This window comes from Stegostoma tigrinum, unplaced genomic scaffold (assembly GCF_030684315.1).
Source record: "Stegostoma tigrinum isolate sSteTig4 unplaced genomic scaffold, sSteTig4.hap1 scaffold_64, whole genome shotgun sequence".
In the NCBI taxonomy this organism is placed as follows: Eukaryota; Metazoa; Chordata; class Chondrichthyes; order Orectolobiformes; family Stegostomatidae; genus Stegostoma; species Stegostoma tigrinum.
In genome coordinates this window covers 2,538,360-2,557,951 of record NW_026728579.1, presented here as the reverse complement: position 1 = coordinate 2,557,951, position 19,592 = coordinate 2,538,360, and the positions used below count along the sequence as shown (strand labels likewise).

At 44.8% G+C, this 19,592-nt stretch overlaps 1 protein-coding gene across 3 annotated transcripts; it reads left to right on the top strand.

The window, feature by feature from the left end:
- The first annotated feature begins 584 nt into the window (after positions 1–584).
- LOC132209064 (utrophin-like) lies at positions 585–19,386 on the top strand. 3 transcript variants are annotated; one of them, XM_059644270.1, is made up of 4 exons: positions 585–726; positions 8,952–9,104; positions 14,679–14,947; positions 19,054–19,386. In XM_059644270.1, exons 2-4 carry the CDS (start codon positions 9,047–9,049, stop codon positions 19,198–19,200), a joined length of 474 nt encoding a protein of 157 aa, XP_059500253.1. In that variant the 5' UTR covers positions 585–726; positions 8,952–9,046; the 3' UTR covers positions 19,201–19,386. The 3 variants fall into 3 exon arrangements, 2 of the variants coding, with proteins under 2 accessions (XP_059500253.1, XP_059500254.1); XM_059644271.1 differs by lacking the exon at positions 19,054–19,386 and adding an exon at positions 15,956–17,046; XR_009445164.1 differs by lacking the exon at positions 8,952–9,104 and having other exon boundaries at positions 19,054–19,385.
- Positions 19,387–19,592: the final 206 nt, after the last annotated feature.

Genomic DNA, 19,592 nt, shown 5'->3' with positions numbered 1-19,592 from the left:
ACCTCCTTGAAAACTTCAACTGACTTGGTAAGACATAACCTGCCTCGCATAATACCATGCTGGCTGTCCCTTATTAGCCCACACTTTTGAGACATGAGACACTCACCAGTCTGTAGTTTCCTGGAAAGTCCCTGTCTTCCTGCTTGAACAGAGGAACGACTTTATCCACGCATCAGTCTCCGCAACCCCTCCAGTGCCTGGCAAGGATATCAGATCCTATTGAAAGTAGTGCGTTGATGCATTTGTGTCATGATTGTGTTTTGTTTCAGTCCTAACATTCAAAGCAGTGTAATAATGTCTTTGTGCAGCAGGCGAGGTGTGATGAGACTGAGCCTTCATACAATTGCAAGATGTTGAAAATTTGCCATTATTTATGAAAACAGTGATAAATTTCCATGATCAACATTTCTGTTACACTGCAATGATTGTCCCGTGGCATGTAAAATCAGAAAGATACGATAAAATGAGACTGGGTCATATGCAGGGAGAATGTTTGCCTTTCATGTCTATAGAAGTAGTGAAATATTTCCATGAATCTAAGAGTCACTTTTCCGTTCATTGAAGGACACAATCATCGCCTTGGAAGCTTCATCACGATACTACTTTGCATTTCTGAAGAGGGAAGAAGAAATCAATATGCAAATTCAATTCCATGGTTTTGGAAGTCCCATTGAGAACACGATTCATTTGCGCCGGCATAATGCTCTGACCGAGAAAGAATTGAAGGTGAGTTTGTAGTTTGGAAGATAGCAGCAATTTATGCATCAAGTTCTTCATCGACAACGTTCCATTGCTTTCAAACTGCATTTTCCACTCTGCGAGATAATAACTGTTAGAACAAGCAACAGGATGGGTAGGTGGTCTATGGGGAATGCAATGTTACAAAACCCAATCCATTCAACAACATATTTCAGATATGTCAACAAATTAAATATTCCAGCACAGGATAAAACAAGGAAGATGAGAGTGAGGAGGCAATAGTTCTGATGACAAAAGAACAGAAATTTACCTTTCTCCATTCGAGCAAAAGAGCAGGCACACAAATAAATAATCATCTAACAATGCACGGGGGACTAAAAATGCCGAATTGTTGTCATGCGTGTTGCTGAAAGGGTGATTGAAACAGATTCTGTGGTAAATTTGAAGAAATACAGATAATGCATCTCAGGATGTTGGAGAAAGAACATTTATGGACTGAGGCAAATTGTATTGCCCTTTTCAGGAGTTATGAGGTTCATAATGAATTGTAAGACTTTCTTCCGTGCTGAAAGCTTTAGTTTAGTTGCAGCTGGATGACAATTTCTGTTCCTGGTCGTATTTAGCAAACTGTTAAAAGTGAATGTCACTGCACAGAATTCCAAACATGACTCCAATCAGTAGAGAAAATATCCAAGGGGTATGATGAGTTGTATCCTCTCATCTTGAACAATGCAGCGACAGACACAATGGAGGCACTGATGATAATCTTCCAAGAATCCTTAGATTGTGGAAAATTCTCAGAGGATTGAAAGATTGTGAACATAACACCATTATTACAAAGATACTTCGACAAAATAGTAAGCCAGTATTGCCAATTTAGGTCAACCTGGGTAGATGTTCATGCCTGCAATGAAAGATGAAATAACAGGGTACTGAGTGTGCTATAACATCCTACAGAGTTAACATCCTTTTATAAAGGGGAAATAATACTTGACAAACTTGCTACAGTGCTTTGAGAAGGAAACAAACATTACTGACGAAGGACCACCAGTTGATGTAGTACATTGAGATTTCAACAAAGCATTTGATAAGGTACAGCTCATAAGGTGTCTCAAAAGAAAAGAACCCATGTGTTCAAGGGTAGTATGTTCGGATGGACAGAGGACTGCATCGTAAATAGAAGTAGAGTCGTAGCAGCAGGATGGTAACTTAGAAGTCATGTACGGCCACAGAGTGAATGCTGCGGAGGCCGTACGCCTCATGTTGACTGGGTTGATTTCGGAAATGGCAGAGGGGATTGCTATGCTGAGGAAAGTTGGGCAGGGTGGGACTACATTCATTGGAGTTTATAAGATTGAAACAAATCTTATTTTTTCAACATTTAAGATGCTTAAGAGGCTTGATGGTGTATATCCGTAGAGATTACTCCCATTTGTGAAAGATTTTACGACCAGAGGCCACATTTTCAAATTGGTTGCCTATTAATTTAGGGGAAGAATTATTTCTTTCAGGTTGTAGCAATCTATTGAACACTTTAGCAGAAAAGGTTTTAGAGGTCATGCCATTAATTATATGCTCGGCTGAGATGGCCAGGTTAATTTTTAAATCCAGGAACAACGACAATGAGAAAAGGGTAGTCTTTACAGTGGAAGATACTTCAAGGATCCCCTTATTACTACAGAATACAGGGAGGAATTAAACACATCACTACCACACCATCAGTACCATGAGAGAAGTTGTAGTAGACAATCTGATGGAGTAAAAGCAGATTAGACTCTTTGCCGTGATGGTTTACTTTCTAAGATTCTAAACAATGAGCTTCAGAGTCGGTGTATGCATTGATTGTAATTTCCCAAAAAGTTTTAGATTCGAGAGAAGCATCTGAGGGCTGGAAAAATGCCGATGTGACATCCCTATTTAAAAAGGAGAGAGGCAAAAAGAAGATAACTACAACCGAACCAGCCTAACATCTATTGTTGGAAATATGTGGCAATCAGCGATGAAGAAAATAATAGCAGGACATTTGGAAAGTCATAATCTGATCAAACAGAATCACCATAGCCTGATGAAAGAGAAAATATGTCTGGCTAATTGTTTGGGTTTTTGGAGCAAGTTTTGGAAGGAGAATTAATAGAGGAAAACCAGTAAATGTGTTGTGTTTGGACTTGGAGAAAGCATTTGAGAATGTACTCAAAAGTAATAAGCTGAGAGCTGAGGTTTTGAAGGTAGTGTATTGCTAGGGATCAGTATGCTTTGCATGTTCTGGAAGGAGAGATCACATCTCGAGTGAATGTATATTTTGGTAACAATGTCTGTGCAGAGAGTAAGAGGTGCCATTTGCTTGTTTTTTTTGCCTGTTAGTTCATAAGCATTTTTTTTTTGAAACAGGGTAAATTGAAGCCAGAATCAGGGACCCAGAGGGTGAACCAGGCTCATTGCTTGGTGATAGCTAGTGGTTTAAGAATCTATTATCGGGAACTTTAAGATTGAAACTAAGTCGGAGAAATATTTACAGGCTACAAACTAAAAGACCAGAATGTTTTTAAATCAAATTAAGATCGAAGTAATTGAAATGGAGATGCCAGGCCGGACGATGATTTATACCTACATGACGGGGGAGTGGTCAGACCCCATACTCCAGCTCAGGGTTGATGAACTAGAACCTTAGTTTTGACCAATCAACAAATCATGCGGGGGAGAGTTACCAGGGAATGCTGTGCTTCAGGAGGCAGTCACACACCTTCGATGAACTAGCTGAAACTCGGTCAGTGGCCAGGGACGTGAGAGTGTGACAAAGAACAGGGCAGGTGGAAGGATCCAGGATGTAGTGCAGAAGGAACCTTGGCCTTTGATCTTATCTAACAGCTTTGAGATTCTTTCTTCGTGTGTGGATGAGAGTGCAGGGTATAGGGAAGATGAGTAAGCTGACTGTAGCACTGTGGTACAGGGTGGACATTCAGGAGGGGATAAAAAGTGAAATGTAGTTATAATCAGAGGTAGTATAGTTTGGGGAATGAACCCTGTTCGTTGTGATAAGGATCGAGAGTCTCGAAAGTTGTGTTGCCTGCCTGGTGCCCAGGTTCAGGATATTCCATCTCGGCTACAAAGGAACTTGAAGTGGGAGGAGTAGAAATCCAGCTATCGTGGTCCACACAGGTACCATTGATATGGAAGAAAGAGGAAAGAGGTTCTGCTGAGGGATTATGAGCGCTGAGGTGAGAAAGCAGAACCAGAAATGTAGTAATCTCTGCATTCTTATCTGAGCAATTTGGCACAGTGTGAACAAAATTCAAGATGTAAATGCATTGTTCAAATGGTGGCATGGCAGAAATGTGTTAGAATTCATGGGACATTGGCATGGGTATGGGGAAGGAGGGAGTTGTTCTGGTGGCATAGGCTCGACGAGAATCATAGTGGGACAAGTATCCTGGCAAAAGACAGAGCTAGGTCTTGGGGGTAGAGCGTTAAAATAAAAAGTGTGGAGCGGGTGAGTTCAGTTGCATGGAAAATTATGGAAAAAGTTAGAAGCTGGTAAGTGCTCAGCAAAGTTTCCAGAGCAAGTAATAGGACAAAAAGTATGGAAATGGTCAGGACTCTGACTTGAGGTGCAGCAGATAGGAACGGTGGCCAAAAATGGCGAACTGAGGATCTTGTATTGAATTGCAGGGAGTGTATGAAACAAAGTGAATGAGTTTGTGGTGCAGATTGATCGCTCTGGGTATCACAGAGACATTGTTGTTGGGAACTAAATATCCAATGTTTCATGTCCGATAGAAAGAACAGGCAAATGGTCAGAGATAACCAAATGTGGAGCTGGATGAACACAGCAGGCCAAGCAGCATCTCAGGAACGCAAAAGCTGACGTTTCGGGCCGAGACCCCTATACTTGAGTAAACGTCAGCGTTTGTGCTCCTGAGATGCTGCTTGGCCTGCTGTGTTCATACAGCTCCACACTTTGTTATCTTGGATTCTCCAGCATCTGCTGTTCCCATTATCACTGATAGAAATGGACAGAGATAGCAGGGTTGGCTTGTCAGTAAGAAATGAGGTAGCACTGAAGGAACCACAGGTCTTGAGCTTGTTTACTCATGACTTTGAGGAACGAGGTGAATGTGCTGTGGCAAAATTTGGAGTTGACTCAAAAATATTTAGAAAGACAAGGCATGACAGAGAAACAGAGATTTACCAGGATGTTAGATAATGAAATGTGAGGCTGGATGAACACAGCAGGCCCAGCAGCATCTCAGGAGCCTGGACCCTTCATCAGAGAGGGGGATGGGGTGAGGGTTCTGGAATAAATAGGGAGAGACGGGGAGGTGGACCGAAGGTGGAAAAGTCCCTCTTCCACACCTGCACAGGCCCCGAACCCCACCTCATCCCCCGTTACACTGATGACTGTATCGGCGCCGCCTCTTGCTCCCCAGAGGAGCTCGAACAGTTCATCCACTTCACCAACACCTTCCATTCCAACCTTCGGTTCACCTGGGCCATCTCCAGCACATCCCTCACCTTCCTGGACCCCTCAGCCTCCATCTCAGGCAACCAGCTTGTAACTGATGTCCATTTCAAGCCCACCGACTCCCACAGCTACCTGGAATACACCTCCTCCCACCCACCCTCCTGCAAAAATTCCATCCCCTATTCCCAATTCCTCCGCCTCCGCCGCTTCTGCTCCCACGACGAGGCATTCCACTCCCGCACATCCCAGATGTCCAAGTTCTTCAAGGACCGCAACTTACCCCCCACAGTGGTCGAGAACGCCCTTGACCGCGTCTCCCGCATTTCCCGCAACACATCCCTCACACCGCGCCCCCGCCACAACCGCCCCAAGAGGATCCCCCTCGTTCTCACACACCACCTCACCAACCTCCGGATACAACGCATCATCCTCCGACACTTGCGCCATCTACAATCTGACCCCACCACCCAAGGCATTTTTCCATCCCCACCCCTGTCTGCTTTCCGGAGAGACCACTCTCTCTGTGACTCCCTTGTTCGCTCCACGCTGCCCTCCAACCCCACCACACCCAGCACCTTCCCCTGCAACCACAGGAAATGCTACACTTGCCCCCACACTTCCTCCCTCACCCCTATCCCAGGCCCCAAGATGACATTCCACATTAAGCAGAGGTTCACCTGCACATCTGCCAATGTGGTATACTGCATCCACTGTACCTGGTGTGGCTTCCTCTACATTGGGGAAACCAAGCGGAGGCTTGGGGACCGCTTTGCAGAACACCTCCGCTCAGTCCGCAACAAACAACTGCACCTCCCACTCGCAAACCATTTCCACTCCCCCTCCCATTCTTTAGATGACATGTCCATCATGAGCCTCCTGCAGTGCCACAATGATGCCAGCCACCCGAAGGTTGCAGGAACAGCAACTCATATTCCGCCTGGGAACCCTGCAGCCTAATGGTATCAATGTGGACTTCACCAGTTTCAAAATCTCCCCTTCCGCACCGCATCCCTAAACCAGCCCAGTTCGTCCCCTCCCCCCACTGCACCACACAACCAGCCCAGCTCTTCCCCTCCACCCACTGCATCCCAAAACCAGTCTCTGCCTCCCTAACCTGTTCTTCCTCTCACCCATCCCTTCCTCCCACCCCAAGCCGCACCCCCATCTACCTACTAACCTCATCCCACCTCCTTGACCTGTCTGTTTTCCCTGGACTGACCTATCCCTTCCCTACCTCCCCACCTATGCTCTCTCCACCTATTTTCTTTTCTCTCCATCTTGGGTCCGCCTCCCCCTCTCTCCCTATTTATTCCAAAACCCTCACCCCATCCCCCTCTCTGATGAAGGGTCCAGGCCCAAAACGTCAGCTTCTGTGCTCCTGAGATGCTGCTTCGCCTGCTGTGTTCATCCAGCCTCACATTTTGTTATCTTGGATTTCTCCAGCATCTGCAGTTCCCATTACCTCAAAACAAAGATGCACCAGTTTACAACTGAGATAAGAAGGAATTTCTTCTTTCAGAGCGCTGAGTGTCTTTGGAACTCCTGGCCAATAGATATCTATGATGGAAAAGTCCGAAAGCACGCATAGGACTGAGATAAATGCATTCTGGGCAAGTTTTGGGGGTTCAAGGGTGACGGTGAAAGGACAGCAAAGTGGGTATGCAGAGTGTGACATGAACTATTATCCTATTGGATGGAGGATCAGGTCAAAGGACCTATTTCTATTGGCCATGTCATCTTAAACGATGATATTTGGTAACTGGAAGGACAAGAACGATAGGTAAATGGGGACCCATCAGCAGGATGTTCCTATTCAAGCTACTGATGATCCTGAAACTGAAATATATCTCAGTTCCTTCATGGTTAAAATCATGAAACTGACTTCCTAACAGGATTGTGAATCTAGTTAGACAAAATTGACTGCAGCGTTTCAGGAAGCTAGCTCATCCTGACTTTCTCGAGGGCAACTAGGCCCAGTGATGTCAACATCTCGGAAATGAATTCAAAGATGATGCGTTACATTTCTAGAACGAGCCAAGGTACATTAACTTGATGTTGCAGGCAGTTTTGGTGGTCTGTCAAGACTTGAAACGGTCTCTAACCCAGGCTATGCTGTTTCAAAAAATTCAAGTATACCGGTGGGTCATTGGGCTGCAGCATTGAGCTGATTCCAATCGGTTGTGGAGCCTTCTTTTACTCCAGGATTTGAAATATAATGTCCTGGCTGCTGCAGCAATGCGTTGTGAGTGTGTGTTGCATTTTAATTTGAATGGAAGAGTTTTAAAAACAAAAGCCTGCCTTCACAGGCAAATTCCAAGTTCTGAAGCATTTTCAATAATTTTCGATTTAATAACGATGGCCCAATTAGTGTTCCAAAAACAGAGTTCTACAATTTAGTTCACAGAATTCAATTATGCGAGTAGAGAGAAGGTGGTGGGAGCTCAGTTCTTTATCAGCTGTTGCCTCTGTGCTGTGGGTACTCTCAATGTCATGACAGAGCGAAATGCAGGGTTGTCACACAGGAATCCTATCTTACTTTTGCCCTTGTCCCTCTAAATGGAAGTGGTTGTGAGTTGGAAAATGCTGTTGATGGATTTTGGTGAATTCCCTTGCCTTGTGTGTAGTTCGCAAGTGCGCCACCTCGTATGTGTTCAGATTAATTTCCATTTGCCACACAAATCAATCTGAGCTGCCTGTTTACATCACCCTGCAATCCTGGGCTCTCCTCATCACAAGTTACCATCTCAGCGATTTTCATATGTTTCACAAACTTAGTGATCACCCCTCGAAACATTTAAGTCTAAATCATTCTGATATAGCACAGCAGTGAGCGCTTGAACCATAATCCCTGGAGAGCCTCACTGGACACAGACTTTCAGTCACGAAACATGGATCAACCATAACCTTCTGCTTCCTGCCAACTCAGCCCATTCTGAATCCAACTTACCAAATAAAGTCAGAGTCATCGAGCTGTAGAATATGGAAATGGACCCGTTGGTCCAACTTGTCCATGTCAACCAGATATCCTAATTAATCCAGTCCCATTTTCCTACGTTTGCTACATAGCCATCTTCACCCCCCTCATTCATATCCCCTTCCAGATGCCTCTCAAATGTTGTAATTTTACCAGCCTCCACCACTCCCTCTGAGAACCAAATGTGGAGCTGGATGAACACAGCAGGCCAAGCAGCATCTTAGGAGCACAAAAGCTGACGTTTCGAGTCGAGACCCTTCATCAGAAAAGGGGAATAGGGAGGGGGTTCTGAAATAAATAGGGAGCGAGGGGGAGGCGGATCGAAGACGGTCAGAGGAGAAGATCGGTGGGGAGGAGACACGTGACTTAAAAAGGCCGGGATGGAAACTGTAGACGAGAGTATAGGTGGGGAGGTAGGGAGCAGATAAGTCAGCCCGGGGGGGACGGACAGGTCAAGAGGGCAGGATGAGTTTAGTACGTCGGAAATGGAGGTGCGTCTTGAGGTGGGAGGAGGGGATAGGTTAGAGGAAGAACAGTTTAGGGAGGCGGGGACGAACTGGGCTGGTTCAGGGATGCAGTGGGGGGAGAGGAGATTTTAAAGCTTGTGAAATCCACATTGATACCATTGAGCTGCAGGGTTCCCAAGTGGAATATGAGTTGCTGTTCCTGCAACCTTCGTTTGGCATCATTTGTGGCACTGCAGGAGGCCCATGTTCAGTTTGGTTATGACTTTTGAGGAATGGATGGTCCCTTGGAGATTGAAATTGGAGAAAGATTTCAGGATTTTTTCATGTTCTTGTCTTTCTGTTACGCCCCTAGGAAAAAAACAATGAAAGTGCCGTTAATTTTTTGCATGGCGAGCTGCTGCATACTAACCGGTCTCACACCATTAACATCACCTTGCCCTTGTGGATATGGATCAAGTTCTCAAAGCTGACAGAAGATTGAAACCACTTGGATTATGTGACGATGGTACGTTTCCTTGCCTTGAAAAAAAAATGCTTGCAGCTTAATGACCATAATATAGAGCACAGTGGCTCTGGTTAACACTGCTGTCTCAATTCCACCCTTTGGTGACTTTCTGTGTGGAGTTTGCACATTCTCCATGTGCCTGCATGGGTTTTCTCCGGGTGCTCGAGTTTGCTCCCACAGTCAAACGATGTGCAAGGTCGGTGGATTGGCCATGCTAAATTTCCCAAGGTGTTCAGTGATGTGTAGGTTAGGTGAGTTATAGGTGGATGGGTCTGGGTGGGATGCTGTGAGGGGCAGTGTGGACATGTTGGGCTGACGGATCTGTTTCCACACAGTATGGACTCTCTGATTCATGATTCTATGATTTTACTGAGCGCAAAGGTACAATATTAACTCGTCATATTTGTCTCACCTCTTTACATATTGACAAAAAAGCTTTAATGTCAGTTTCTATGCATTTGCAATGTGTCTGCTGTCTCTAACAAGGCTGACTATATCTCCTTCTCTAATGCACATCTCCTGTCCCCTGACACTGAGAGGTGACACTTGCTTTTCATTCAGTACAATCAACAAAACAATAGCCTCCATATCAGATCCAGTGGCTTCTCTTAACGCTCAGACGCTGTTCTTTTTTTCCTCGAGGTATTGACCACTCATCATTTCTAATTCCTCATCTCATCTCACTCTCATGCTCCCTCTCTCTACACAGTCTCTCTCAAACACACTCTGTCACATTCTCACTCATTCATAGTCCATACCGCCACACAGTCGTACACGGCCTTGCACACATTCTGTGGCACACTTGCATGCACTGTCGCAGGATCTTTTGCCAATGCTCTTACTCTCAAGTACACACACACTACCACAAATCTCACCCTCACGCACTTAGGCTTGCAAATTCATTTGCTGTCAAGCTCACTCACTCTTAGTGACACTCTCACTCCCTCGTGCATGCTGTAACACTCCCTTCTTGTGCTAACTCTCTTTCACACACTCTTGAGCACAGTCACTGGCACACACATTCTGTCATGCGCACACTCACGCTTTCTTGCACTGTCTTTGCACTCTTAAACACAATCATACACTCACCTCTCTCTTGCACACAGTCAATTTGATTTGAGTCATCATTGTCACATGTGCCCAAGTACAGTGACAAGTTTTCTTCTGCATGCAGTCTAGACAGATCATACCATACAAGGCGCATTAGTGAAATGGAACATAGTGACAGCTACAGAGAAGATGCACAGAGAGCGAGATCAAAATTAGATTTAAACTTTTCAGTGTCCTATTCAGATGTCCAATAACAGCGGTGAAGAAGCTGTTCTTGAATCTTTTCACACATGTATACAAACTTGTTGACACCTTCCCTTCAGAAAAAGGGAGAAGAGAGTGTAATTGGCGGGTGAGAAGGGCCTTTGATTATGTCAGTTTCTTTCCCGAGGCAGCAGGAAGTATAGGCGGAATCAACGAATGGAAGGCTGGTTTGCATGATGGACTATGCTGTGTTCATGACTCTGTAGTTTGTTGTGGTCTTAGGAAGAGCTGTTGCCAAACCATGCCGTGACATGCATCCAGATAGGATGCTTTCTCTGGTACATAAATGAAAGTTGACCTTGTGGACACACCGAATTACCTTAGCCTGCTGGGGAAATAGAGACATTGGTGTGCGCTTTTCCCCATTGCGACGATCTGGGTGGACCAGGAGAGATTGTTGGTGATCGACACTCGACTATCTCCACCTCAGCAACATCTCTCTCACTGTCTGATGCAGGCGCTCACACACTCTCACATTCTGTAGCCTATTCTGTTTGTCTGTCTGTCTCTCTCTCTCTCTCTCTCTCTCACAGTCTCTCTCTCTGTCTCACACTCTCGCTCGCGCTCTCTGTCTCTCTCGCGCTCTCTGTCTCTCTCGCGCTCTCTGTCTCTCTCGCGCTCTCTTGCTCTCTCGCTGTCTCTCTTGCTCTCTCTCTGTCTCCCTCCACCCCCGCCCCCCCGCAACCTCTCTGGCTTTGTCTCTCTCTCTCTTTTTCTCTCTCTCACACACACACCAACTAATTGCTCAGTCTTCCATGGTATCTGAATTGTTGGAAGAATTAACTTAGACTGAGCGTGGATTTTCTCCCAATATAGTTATGACAAAGCAGAACCAATTCTGCCTGGAAGAAGAAAGGCAGGAGCATAATAATTAGGGATTGTTTTGCTAGAGGAACCGTGCTGTGATATGCATCCAGATAGGATGCTTTCTGTGGTACATCAGTGAAAGTTGCCCTTGTGGACACACGGAATTGCCTTAGCCTCCTGGGAAGTAGAGACAACGGTGTGCTTTTTTGCCCATTGCGATGATCTGGATGGACCAGTGAACTAATCTAAGCCCATCCCCTGGACACGATCCCATTATCATCCATATGCTTATCCAAGGACTGTTGAAATGCCCCTCATGTGGCTGAGCTAACTGCATTGGCAGGCAGGGGGTTCCACATCCTTACCACTCTCTGAGTAAAGAACCTGCCTCTGACATCTATCTCAAATCTAATACCCCTCACTGTTTAGCTGTGCCCCCTCATACAAGCTGATGTCATCATCCTCGGAAAAAGACCCTCACTGTCCACCCGATCTCATCCACTTATCATCTTGTATGTCTCTATTAAATCCCCTCTGAACCACCTTCTCTCCAATGAGTACAGACCCAAGTCCCTCAGCCTTTCTTCAGAAGACCTTCGCTCCAGAGCAGGCAACATCTCCTCTGCACCTTTTCCAATGCTTCCACATCCTTCCTGTAATGGGGCGACCAGAACTGTACGCAATATTCCAAATGAGACCGCACCAGATTTTTGGACAGTTGCAGCATGACATCACAGCTCTGGATCTCAATCCCTCTGCCAATAAAACCTAAAAGACAGTAAGCCTTCTTCACAGCACTATCAACCTGGATGGCAATTTTCAGGTATCGACATAGATGGACACCCTCTGCACAGCAACACTACCAAGAATCTTTCCATTGACCCAATATTCTGCCCTCTTATTATTCATCCCAAAGTGAATCACCTCACATTTATCCGCATTGAACTCCATCTGCCACCTTTCCGCCCAATTCTGCAGTTCATCCAAAGTCTACCTGTAACCTGCAACATTCTTCCACATTGTCCACCACTCCACTGACTTTAGTGTCAGCTGCAAACTTACTAACCCATCTACCAATGCCTCCGTCCAAGTCATTTATGAAAATGACAAACAGCAGTGGTCCCAAAATAGATCCTTGAGACACATCACTAGTAACCAGACTCCAGGCTGAATATTTTCTGTCAAGCACCACTGGTTGCCGCCTGAGCCAAAGCCAGTTTCTAATCCAACCTGCTAAATCTCCCTCAATCCCATGTCTCCATGTTTTCTCCAATAGCCTACCATGTGGAACCTTATCGAAGGCTTTACTGAAGTCCACGTACACCACGTCAACTGCCCGACCCTCATCCACATGCTTGGTCACCTTCCAAAATTACTCAATGAGGCTTGTGAGACACGACCTGCCCTTGACAAATCCATGTTGACTATCTCCCATCAAATTGGTGCTTGCTCGATGATTATAAATCCTATCTCTTATAATCCTTTCCAAAACATTTCCTACAACAGACGTAAGGCCCACTGGGTTTATAATTACCTGGGTCATCTCTACTGCCCTCTTTGAACAAGGGCACAACATTTGCAACCCTCCAGCCTTCTGGTACTAAACCTGTAGACAATGAGGACTCAAAGATCAAGGCCAAAGGCTCCGCCGCCTGTTCCGTAGCCTCCCAGAGAATCTGAAAGTTTCGAAGGATGATGCGTTGTATCCGGAGGTTGGTGGGGTGGTACGTCAGGACGAGGGAGACTTTGTTTTGGTTGTTGTTGCGGGGTGGGGTGAGAGGGATTTGTTGCAGGAAATGCTGGAGACACGGTCGAGGGCATTATCAACCACCGAGCGGTGGAAGTTGTGGTCTTTGAAAAATGAGGACATCTGAGATATACGGGAATAGAATACCTCGTCCTGGGAGCGCAGATGCAGAGGCAAAGAAATGGGGAATAGGGGATCAAGTGTTGCGGGAATATGGTGGGAGGAGGTGTATTCTTGGTAGCTGTGGGAATTGGTGGACTTGAAATGGATATTTGTTTCTCAGTGGTTGGAAATAGAGAGGTCCAGGAGGGAGAGAGAGGTATCAGAGATTGCCCAGGTGAACTTCAAGTTCGGGAGGAAGGTGTTGGTGAAGCGGATGAACTGTTAGAGCCCCTTGTGGGAACACGAGCGGTGCCGATACAGCCATCGATGTAACGGAGGAAGAGGTGGGGTTGAGGGCCAGTGTAGGTACGGAAGAGGGAGCGTTCCATGTAACCTCCAAAGAGGCAGGCATCGCTTGGGCCCATGTGGCTACCCTGGCCACCCCGTTTGTCTGCAGGAAGTGGGAGGAATTGAAAGAGAAACTGTTGAGGGTTGTTCAAGGACCGGAACTTCCCCCTCCTGAGTGGTAAAAAACGCCCTCGACTGTGTCACCCGCATTTCCCACACCTCATCCCTCACACTCGCTCCCCATAATAACTACCAAAACAGTGTCCTCGTCGTCCTCACGTACCACCCCACCAACCTCCGGATTCAATGCCTCGTCCTCCGACCCTTCTGCCATCTGCAATCCGACCCCACCACCAAAGACGTTTTTCCCACCACCCTCCGGTGACTCCCTGATCCGCTGCACACTCCCCTCGGCTGCATCCAAAACCAGCCCACCTATCCCATCCTGCAACCTCAAACCCCACCCCCATTTCCTACCTCCTAACCTCCTCCCGCCCCCGAGACCTGTTCGTCCTCCCCGGACTGACCTATCCCCTCCCTACCTCCCCACCTACACTCACCTCGACTGGCTCCATCCCCACCTCTTTAAGTTGTCTTTCTCCTCTCCACCTAACTTCTCCTCTATCCATCTTTGATCCGCCTCCCCCTCTCTCGCTATTTATTTCAGAACTCTCTCCCCCTCCCCCTTTTCTGATGAAAGGTCTTGGCCCAACATGTAAGCTTTGGTGCTCCTAAGATGCTGCTTCGCCTGCTGTGTTCATCCAGCTGCGCACTTTGGTATCTCTACATCTCTGAACAACCTCATTAAGTGAGTTCTAGAGAGAACTGTGCAGGGTAGACTTTGGGTTTATCATTCTAACTTGCCAGTCCTGAAAGATGAAAGTTGGTTTGTGTTGGATGTTTGTCTCACAGCTACGAAAGATACACTGAAAGGATTTTTCAAATCTTTTGTTGAGAATTGTACCCATTTAGTCACTAATCCTTTTCCTTTTTTAAAGCTTCCTTGGTCGTGACAAATTTCAAATATCTGCGGAATTTTATTTGGCTTTGTATTGCTTCTCTGTGATTCTCTGTTAATGACTCCACGACCTGCTAGCTAATTACAGAATTTATCATTGATGTGCTTCAGTCTTATAATATATCCCAATTTCAGGAGAAAGTCCAGAGAGACCTTTTAAAGGAAAGGGGATTAGAAAGAAAATCTATCGATCAAAATCGTGAATAGTTGATAAATTATTTGCATTTCATATTTCCAGAACCTACCCCGGAAGAGAGAGCCCAGAGAATTGCCAAAGCTGTCCGCAAACAGTCAACAGAAGTGAAGGAAAATTGGGAGCAATTGAAAACCCGTGCGAGCAACTGGCAGAAACAGGTGGAAAAGGTGTTGGAGAAACTTCAAGAACTGCAGAAAGCTCTGGATGATCTTGAGGCTCATGTGATAACAGCTGAGGGGGTCCACACTGATTGGCAACCTGTGGGTGACCTGCTTATTGACTCATTGCAGGATCACATTAATAAAACCACAGTAAGTGCAATTACATTACACTTCACTTATGAACAGATGTAACCACAATGTTGTATCGAGATGATCAGTAATATGAGTACTTCAGTGATATTGATTGAATGGTTGTTAACTTAATTTGCAAATTAAAACTTAGTTGAGCATGCCTTCTGATGATATCACAACATGAATAACAGTATAATTGAGGATTCTATTAGTCAGTGACATCAGCCGAGTTATCTGCTTGTTGCCATGTTATCAGGGTTAAAGGTAAAGTCTTAGCACGCCATTTGGCGACTCCTTAGAGAGAGACAACTGGTTATGATTTAACCTGAAGATCACCGTGCCTCAGTCAAGTAGAGCGGTTGAGGCGAAGACCCTTTGTAGTAAGCTCACTGGTATGGCAATTGAGCCCTCTCTGCATGGCATCAGTCTGCATCAAAAACCAACCGTTCAGCCAACTGAATTTGAATAGAGTTTAGGATTGGAGAGCAATCCATGCAATTATTTTTTTTTAATGAATGTCTCTCACTGGCAAACTTTTTAAAAGCCAGCTCAGCCATACAGGCGAGATCAGTTCCTGATCTCAGCTGAATTTTTTGACCTGGGGTGGGTCAGCGTTAGGAGTTCAGTGATTGGAATGAATTCTCATTAAGTTAGCGAGAGGGATACTGCACGTGAATAGATCGATGTTTTGAGCAGAGGATGAGATATGAGCAAAAGTTTAATTGATGTGGAAGACCAGCCACAATCATCATCGACGGTGGAACAGGCTTGAGCGGCCATGCAACATTGTGCTGCTGCTATTTGACTTGTTCTGTGGAAAGGAAGGAAAATGGTCAAAGTGTCAAAAATGATGAAGACCACATCATTCTACAACCTCAAAATTTGATTATGTTCAGCATATTATCACTCCTGGTACCCCTAAATCCTGGTCTATCATCTCAGCAGCTCGACTCTGCCCATAAGCTGGTTACTTGTGACATTTTTGAGGGATCTTCCCAAGTCTGAAAATCGTTTTTGTTTTTGTAGAATCAGAGTTGGCCAGTGTGGAAGGAGGTCGTTTGGCATATCATAGCTCTTTGAAGTGACTCCCCAATTCGTCCCCCTCTGCTTGGCAATGACTTCAACCACTTATAAAATCTCTTTAATGGAGGGAAACTTTGAAGGCGTCTGAAAGGAGTATTCACGATCCCAGAAGACAACTGAGCCTAATTAAGTTCTTAGTTCTGACGATCAAGAGCTTGATGAAAGAGGATTGTTTTAAAAAGTGCCTTAAAAGAGGAAACGTACAGAGGCTAAGAGGTGTGGGAAGTTAGCGAGTTTTGAGAAGATTTGTTGCTCGGGTTGAGGGTCTGGATGTGAGTTTGCTCGCTGAAGGTGTAGGAAGTCTCTTGTTGGGTTTGAAGCCGACACAATTAAATGTTTGGCAACTAGTCGTGGGCCATTTGAAATCAAGAGTGGGCAAGAGGACATAATTAGACGAGTGCAGATATCCTGAAGTATGGTTGGACTGGTGGAGATTACCAAAATAGCGATAGGCATAGCCAAGGAACGATTCGGAAACAAAAATGAGAATTTAATAAAATTACCGTGAATAGTATCAGTCAGGTAGAAAGTACAGAGAATAGGATTTGGTTCAAGGTGAGACTCGGGCAGTGGAGTTTTAGACGACGTCAAGTTTTCAATGGTCAAATGTGGGACTCCAACAGGGAATGCATTGGAATTGTCAGGTCCAGAAGTGAAGTAGTTCCAGATGAAGGTTTCACTGCTAATGAGCCAAGACAAGAGACAGGTAGGCAGGATTGAAAAGATGTAAAGAGACAGCTTTAGGGATTGCATGAATGTGTTGTTGGACGTTCATCATGGGATAAACAAGATGCCAAGGTTGTGCTGAGACAAGCGTAATATTACATTGCATTACTCCGCCTTGGCAACAATCAGTAGGTAGTGAATAGAGATTGGTGTGGGGACCACAAAGTGGTCTTCCCAGTTTTAAATTGTTATCTCTACATAGTTGCGCAACTTTATGTTCTGTTCAAAAGGCATTACTGACAAGGAAACAGAAGTTAGCCATTTGTTTACTTGTCAATATATCTTGATTTTTCCACCATGTTCTCCAATTATTAACACAGCATGTGCACTGTACGAACTGAACTGTTCAAACCTTAAAAGGAAATGTTAAAATTGTGGAATATAAAGTTAAATTTATTTCATTGAAAATTTAAATAAATTACATGAAGGTTTGACCAAGACTGCAAGGAATTAGATGGAACACCAGATGAATAAAACAAGCAGTAGTAAGGTGGTATTAGCTGGATGTTCCTGAAGAAAGAGAACACGGCCAACCTTTCTTCCATCAGGGGGATTAATTGTGTGGTGTCAGACACAGTCGATTCAATCATTCCTTCTGTCTTTGCTGTCTGACTATACTATGGTTGTAATATTTCCTTTTTTAAATGCTCAAGGTTAGACATACTTCACTTGACATTCTCATTTTATAAATTTTAAGAAGTTGACTTATTGTCAAGTCACAGTAGGATTGAAAACACATTCTATAAGTGTTTGAAGTCAGAAGTCACATGACACCAGCTTACAGTCCAACAGGTTCATTTGATATCAGACAAGCTTTTGGAGTGCAGCCCCTTCATCAGGTGCAGTTCGTGAGGTGACCACAGAGAGAGACAGCTTACAAGCAGAGAGATCAAAAGATCATAGAATTGGCGTGAGTGGAGTGTCAGATAATAACTCTATACAGGTGACCAAGAGTGTTAGAGGCAAGTAAAGCATTTATAAAGTCAATGTCAGTGCTGTGTTGTGATGATAATCAGGCAGCGCAACAGGAATGTACAAAAGGTGACATCTCAGGTCAGACTCTGACTTGTAGTTTAGAGGTTTGTGTTCAGAATCTGTCTTAGAGTTTTAACCTTTATTTCAAAAGCAAGAATTTATAAGATACCACACTGAGTGTAACTACAAGTTGTGTGTTTCTTCAACAAAATATCTGCAAATAAACAAACATCCTGGATGAAGACTTATTATCTGACACTCCACTCACACCAGTTGTATGATGTTTTGATCTGTCTGCTTATCAATTGTGTGTCTGTGTGTTTTCCTCCCTGACCGCACCTGATGAAGGGACTGCACTGCGAAAGCTTGTGTGATTTCAAATAAACCTGTCAGATTATAACCTGATGTCATGTGAGCTCTGACTTTGTCTATCCTAGTCCAACACCAGCACCTCCACATTATAACTGTTTGGAACCAAGTCAGTGCAACAGGTATATGTCGAACATTTGAAATCGGAAGAATGCCGAGTGCTGAAAAATCATTAATAACAAAGGATTTCTTCATTGTGCCATCTATCGTAACATGCTGCGTCTCACAGTCATAATGAAAGGATGGCCACTTCAATTTAGCAAGGCCAAGAACAGTTATGGACATTTTTAGCATGGGAGGAGGCCATTCAACCTATTTTATCTGTCCCAGCTCTCTCCCAGCACAAGAAAATTAATCCTTCTCTCGAACTCATTCCACATATTTCACAGAATTGAAATATATAGTTACATACTTTAGAGATTTTAACATCAAGTGAGCAGTTCTCGCACTTCACCTTGTCACTAAAAATGGAAAACGTGACTTACAAAGAGTGGGTCTTTATTTTGTTCTGTTTTGATGATGAAGCAGATGCAAGTCAAAGTGCTGGAACTGGCCTCTCGAAGTTAGAAACTTTTACATGTGTATAAAATGAATTCTGTGCGCATCTAGTAGAAGCAGTTTTATGGAAGGAAAAGGTACCAAACAAGATTTGGTGTATTGTGCTTGATGCTATTATACGCCAACTTGTGAAAACAGAACTCTACGACTGTGAGTGTTGAGTTCTGAGAGGGGGCTATCTTGTTTGAATTTACATTGCTAAGCCTAGGCCTATTTTCCCAACAGCAAAATTGGTAATCCAGCAAGAAATGGATATTTCTCACATTTGTTGGCCGTAAGTGTCTGTTTAAAGTTTCCTTATATACAGGTGCTTAACCTGCTTTTACAGTTTGAACATTTGTTGTGCCAATGAAAATTTTTTGAATGGTTTCACCTCCAGTTTTCCTCTTTATACATATTTGGTATTTTTTCAGGGTAAAGACTATCTGCAAAATCTGAGATTGGGTTTTGAAAGACAGCAGCCTTTGTTTTGGAGAGATAATGGGAACTGCAGATGCTGGAGAATGCGAGATAACACCGTGTGGAACTGGATGAAGACAGCAGGCCAAGCAGCATCTTAGGAGCACAAAAGCTGATGTTTCGGGCCGAAAACCTTCTTCAGAAAATGGGGAGGGGGTGCGGGTTCTGGAATAAATAGGGAGAGAGGGGGAGGCGGATGGAAGATGGATGGAGGAGAAGATAGGTGGAGAGGAGAGTATGGGTAGGGAGGCAGGGAGGGGATAGGTCAGTCTGGGGAGGCTGGACAGTTCAAGGGAGCGGGATGAGGGGAAATAGGGGTGCGGCATGAGGTGGGAGGGGGATGGGTGAGAGGAAGAATAGGTTAGGGAGGCGGAGACGAGCTGGGCTGGTTTTGGGATGCAGTGGGAGGACAGGAGATTTGGAAGCTTGTGAAATCCACACTGATACCATTGGGCTGCAGGGTTCCCAAGCAGAATATGAGTTGCTGTTCCTG